Genomic DNA, 6,000 nt, shown 5'->3' on the forward strand with positions numbered 1-6,000 from the left:
TCAACAATTTTTCTGATCACAGACAGCAACTCCCCAGAGTATTCAGCCTTTCCAAAGTATAAGTAACATTATCTCCTACTATTCTGAAGGTTGGCATAGAAATACACACTGTGTTTTTGATACCTCTGACATTTCATTTTTAAATTCCCCCTAAAAAATACACAGAAAGTATTTCTGGCTCAGGGAGTCCCTGAGCTGCAAAGATCTATAGACTGCTCAAAGGGAAGGAAAAAGGAAGGAGAAAGGAGATTATCATGTATGTTTACCCTATTCTTACTCCTTTCTGTGCACCTGCCCATAGCTATTCACCGCAGAAGGTAACTGATCCAGTGCAGATGCTCTTCTGCTCCGTGCTCTTGTAAAAACGGAAGACCAATTCATTTAGTATTCCAAGGGCTAAAAGGCACCAGGAAGATATCTAGAGGAAAGTGCAGGGAGCACAGTGAACATGTGGTGATATTTCTGACACATTCCTCCAGAGTACAGGAACTTGCTGCTTTACAATATCCTGACCCAGAGGTTGTAGCTACACCTTTGTGCAAAATGATACAATGGGAACTTGTCTGACCGCTTTTTGAATGATTCACACCTCGTGATTGCTCTTCCAGCATTTCAATATAGGACCACACAGTCACCAAGAGCACTTCACCACTGCTGCCAGATTAAAGAGAAAGGCTCTTTATCCAGCACTGTTCAAGCTGTAAGTGAACTGGTGCACAGAAGGATAAAAGACACAGTGTGGACAGGAACTGACTTGTCAGACTGTTTCACAGATATTCCTAGACAAGGAGAGTGCCACAGATCTAATCTGCCTGGATTTAAGAGAAGGATCTCATGCCACACCTCTGGTAGTGAAAGCAATCCCCAGACATCGCCAGGACAGCTGTCTCCCTGGGAAACTTTCACAGATAGTTACTTTTAACAGAAAACTCCTGAAACAAGAAATTAGGGAGATTCCTGGAAAACCAACTTTAGAAATTATCCCACGTAATATGATTGTTAGCAAACTTCCCCAAAAAAATGGTTTAGATCCATTCAGTTTGGAAAAAGCATCAAGGCAAAAGAACTGCAATTCCCAGTCATCACACAGGAACAGCAAGGCGAGCTGAGCGAGCTGAACTTAAGAGTACTATCATGTGAGGGACAGCACACTTAGGGACTACTAAACAAACAAACCCCAGAAAACATGTCTAAGGACTCATCAGCTGGAAGAAAAGGTGCATGAAAGATTTAGGGATTTCTGTGCTAACAAAGCAATGCAATCATGGAGAAAGCTCATGTGATTCCTGAGGTCTATCAGATCTGGTACTTTACTTCAGAAGCAGGGAATGACTGGCATTGCTGACCAGGGCACTAATAAAATCACATTTACAACACTCTTATCAACTGTTTGGAGAAATATGAGACCAAACTGTGGAAAGAGAACAACTGAAGGGAAAAAAATAAGTGCTATTAACCTGAATAAACAAAACCAGGAAGCCTGCCCTAAAGAAGGAAAGGTGAAATATTGGCTTGCTTAACCTGCCAAAAGGGAGGTTACAAGGAGAAAGACAATATTCTTAAATACATTTGGGCAAGCCACAGAAGGATGATAAACTTTAATTAAAGACAATAAAGTTACACAGGTCTAATTTGGTCTCAGTGAGTTTAGAAAGGAAGCTAGAGAGAGCAATGAAGCTCTGGGACAATCTTCCTTGCAGAGAAGTGGCATAAGGTATTTACATGGTTTTAAGGCAGACCACAGTAAATGCATAGAAAACATCACGCGGCAAGTTTGGAATGATTTTGGAGTTATATCACAGCCTCTGATTCTCTGATATAAAACATATTATGTGTACTAATAAGCTCCCATTTGGATTCTTTCATCTCCCCTTCAGTTAAAGTACTACCACTAGTGACTGCTGGAGATGGAAAGTTAGGCAGGATTTCCTGGCACTCCTTAGGATACTCAAACCCCTCAAGGTCCCTACTTCGCAGCCAGTTCTCACACTCCAGGTACCATAACCTCTAGCGAGTCAGATAAGAGAACAGGAGCACTGGAAGGCTTTATAGTCTTCTAGAACTGGTCATGGTCATGACTGATCTGGCATTTTCACCTAACAATATCCTTGTTTCACCCAATTTTTTCCTTTGGAAGACTGTAATTTGGAGGCATTAACTCTGTTGCACTAAAGGGCTCAACTATTTCAGAGTGCATCTAGCAAAGGACTAGAAAGGGATGAAAAAAAGGAGAAATACAGACAAAATCCCAGAAAACTCTGCATACCCAAGTTCTGTCACTAGTTTCTCTGCAACTGCAGGGACTCATGCCCAAGATACGAGAGTCACTGACTGTCCCTCCTCAAGCACTTACAGCCACAGAGCATGAGCCCAGTGCATAACTGCACAAGAATACCAGAGAGTCCTGCATTAGGCAACTATTCATGAAAACAGTTTTGGGAAAATTCCCCCCCCCCCCCCCCCCCCCAGCCACTCTGAGATGACAGACCCTCTACTTTCCTCTAATCAGTTGAGAACAGAGTCCTATCCGAGTCTTCCGCCCTCAATGCAGCAGTCACCTTTTGTGATGTTGACCTCACGGATGCTGTAGCCCTCGCGCAGCCGAACCGAAACGATGCTCACGAGGTCAGCATGCACCTCCTTCTCAGTGTGCTTCTTCCTCCGCATCGCCAGCGCAGGGTTGCTGCTTGCAGACACCAGGTGCTCATTGAACAGTCTGTGCTGGGACACTGCAAATGGCAGAGATGGTGTTTGTGAGAGATTATCTCCTGAGCCTCATCCTACAGCAACAGGACTCTCAAAGTCTTTCACAAAAGCTGCCAGGAGCACTCGCTGGCCTGAAGAACAGTACATCCTTTAGGCACCACTTACACCCACTCCTGATTTTGCAACGCAGCATGCAGGTTCACCAGCGTGGCCAAGAGGCCTCGGAGGGGGGCAGGGTGGGGTGACAGGCTCTGCTTCCTCTGCGACAGTTTTTGTGATAAGGCACACGTTGGGGTTACAGGTTTAGCCTTGACAGGCAGAAACTGCACAGCTATTTCAACAGTCGCACAGCAAGCTTTTGGTCTTTACCAGTTACTCTGGAAAACCCTCGATTCCCAGGTGCTTTCTAAAAGGTAGTTTAAACCACTAACAACTCATCTTTTTAAGATTCAACATTTCCAAGTCCAAGGCCAGCTCTCTTCAAAGCCACTCTATGTGGCTTCTGCTGCCAAGGTACCCAGGGGCAGAGGGCACCAGCATACTGTCAGGGTTTGAAAGGGTGTTTTTGTGTTTTACTGGTAAATAATTTCTCCTGAAACACTCTCAGTCAATAATAACATGCACAGAATAATAACTACCAAGCGAGGCATTTGGAATGGTTTTCAGGGGTCCAGTTTTTCAATCCAAACTGCTGTCTGCAAGCCCACTTAGGACAAGCTCTCCAGAATGTCCCCACCTGTGAGCTAGCCAGCATGCAGGGGAGGGTGGGCGAGAGCTTCTGACCCTTTCCAAATTCCAACACAGCAAGCCTAACTGCAGATTGAATTAAGTCCACAGTAAAGGGAATGGTGGAAAATGGGACATTAGTTTTCCCTGGTGCACCCAATTCCTGGAACAAGGAGGAGAGTCACAGACAAGGCTGTGTGACCAATTATGCCCAGACCCCATAGAAGGCATGGCCCAGAGGGAACAAGGGAGAGTATCAGCATAACCAATACTGGCAGAGTCACCCCAAAGAGAGGTGCTGTAAGACATCCATCTGTTGGAAGCAGGACATGCGCATTCCTCACCGCAGTAATACTCTGGATTCAGGGACTCCCCAGTACGCAGAAAGGAGTACAGCAGAAATGCCTTGTGATACACGTTCAGATCCAGGCTCAGGGGATCCAGCTCAGGGCATGTGGAGAGGTAAGCACCAAAAGTGGCCATGGCAATGAATTTCATCAGCTCTACATTGGGAACGTGGCCAAAGCTGCAATCATATGAGTAGACACCTCCCACCTACAGGATGGATAAAGAAGACACCTGAGAGAGCACAGCAGTGCTGAGGGCAAGCCAGAGGGCTGGTAAAGATCTCGAACAGGCAGAGAAGGTCCCTCTTCCCCTGGAGGTAAACACCAACAGCAACAACCCACCTCCCTCCCTCCAGAGGGCAGCAGCCCTCACACTCCCAGGTAACAGCAGACATACCTGCACAAAGGAGCAGGCCACTGTGCCACTGCGCAGCTGGTTCAGTAAAGTCTCGCACACAGCTACATCAGGGACACTAGTCACACCATCCGTAATTATTATTATGCCTGTAAACAAGGCAGCATCTTAGTGTATCTTCCATGTCAAACACCTATCAATCTTCCAGTGTATTCACCAGAAATTAAGTTTAGGCAGGGCAAAAGTAGAAGGAAAATCCTCAGGATGGTTTAGAGCTTCCAAGGCATTATGAAACTGGCAAACATCCTCACTAGGTACAGCAAAGCACTCAGAGAGGGCACAGCTCTGCATACCCCAGGCTATTCTCAGCAAGTCACAGCTGTCCTTCCTCACAAACTCCCCAATGCTGGCACACGGCACAGCATTGTCCTGCCCATTCCCACCACTACCGAGTGGAGAGTAAAAGCTACTGGTGAAATTTCATCCCTAACAGAAGGATCCATGCACTAGCCCTTACAAAATTAACCTCATCCTAAGGCAAGAGGAATACAACCCTTCGCAAACAACTGGGCAAACCTTAACCCCGAGGACGCAGCCAACCTGCGCTGGAGTTGGAGGGCAGGAGCTGCAGCGCCAGGATCCCTTGCCGGACCATGCTGACCAGGCCAACGTCGGCAGTGACAACAGACACACTGGGCTTCCTCCCAGATGACTCCTGCACATCACCAGGGCCCTCTTGGCTCAGGGGTGACAAATCCACCTGGAAAAGTTTACAAAAAAATGCCCAAGGCCCCATAGAGCACACCTCAGTCTAGCTCTAGTTCTCACTTTCCCAAACAGCCTTCAGTCTCACAGTCCCATGGCACCACAACCCTGGAGCACCTGCGCAGACTCCACTTTTAGCTTTAATTTCCAGGTGCTCTGGAAGTCCTGGTCAATTTCAACCCCATAGGACTGCTGGGCAAGGTTGCTTCATGATGGAGGAAAGGGACAGCATGCTCAGAGCCTTATTCTAAGCTGATTTCTCAAAAAAGGGGAAAGATGAGATGCTTTGGGGTCACTAAAACTCCTTCGTATAGCAAAACAGTTCCCAGTTAAGGAGATGGTGGATACCTTTCCTTCCCTTGTCATTTAGTAGAAGCTGCAGCTATTTAGCACCTATTCAAACTGCTCTATTCAGCCCAGAAACACTGGAGAGGCAGACAGCTATGTCTGTTGTGAAGCACTGCAGCAGAGAGGGTAAGGAGCCTTGTAAGGACAAAGTCTAGTGCCTATACTTTTAACTCTGCTCAAACAGCCCTTGTCTGCATTTGTTTATATCAGCACTGCATAACAAGCTTCTCTTGCATCTTCTATGAAAAATATCCCCCAGGCAAAGCCTAAAATTTGTATAATTACACCAGTGAGAAACCTACTGTGTTCATAGTCCCCTCATCATCCCCAGAAGGCTCTGGCAGTTCAGCCCTGTAATAAAATGTTGCTTCATTTTTACTGCTAATACAAAGAATGGGAGAAACCCTCCCTCGCACAGCTACAGATGATTGGAGCTGTGAAAAGAAAACTAGAACTAACTAAACTTCTGTTATGGGCAAACGGGAGCAGTCTGTGGCTGTGAGACAAAAATCTGACTACCCATCACTTTAATTTAACAGATGCCTTAAATTCAGATACTTGTTAACAACGATACAGCTAACGCAACTTCAAAAGTAAAAAAAGTTTCAGTCCTTGCCCTTCCTCCGGGGCCTCCCACCTCCACCCCACAGCCTGTGGCAGGACTCGCCAGTCCCTCTGGCCTGCCAGAGCGTCTCCTTCACCCATTTGCATAGAAGTCATAGGGTAGTTTGCCATGAGAGAAATACTGCATCA

The 6,000-nt window shown here is 46.3% G+C and overlaps 1 protein-coding gene across 1 annotated transcript in view; it reads right to left on the reverse strand.

The window, feature by feature from the left end:
- Positions 1 to 6,000, reverse strand: part of SZT2 (seizure threshold 2 homolog (mouse)) — a 56,845-nt gene that overhangs the window by 47,117 nt on the left and 3,728 nt on the right. The window contains exons 5-8 of the mRNA XM_009070772.1: positions 4,735 to 4,894; positions 4,177 to 4,283; positions 3,777 to 3,987; positions 2,559 to 2,729 (exon numbers count right to left, since the gene is read on the reverse strand). Coding sequence (XP_009069020.1) covers positions 2,559 to 2,729; positions 3,777 to 3,987; positions 4,177 to 4,283; positions 4,735 to 4,894 — 649 coding nt within the window. The remainder of the gene's footprint in view (positions 1 to 2,558; positions 2,730 to 3,776; positions 3,988 to 4,176; positions 4,284 to 4,734; positions 4,895 to 6,000) is intronic.

Source organism: Acanthisitta chloris, unplaced genomic scaffold, assembly GCF_000695815.1.
Source record: "Acanthisitta chloris isolate BGI_N310 unplaced genomic scaffold, ASM69581v1 scaffold41902, whole genome shotgun sequence".
NCBI lineage: Eukaryota > Metazoa > Chordata > Aves > Passeriformes > Acanthisittidae > Acanthisitta > Acanthisitta chloris.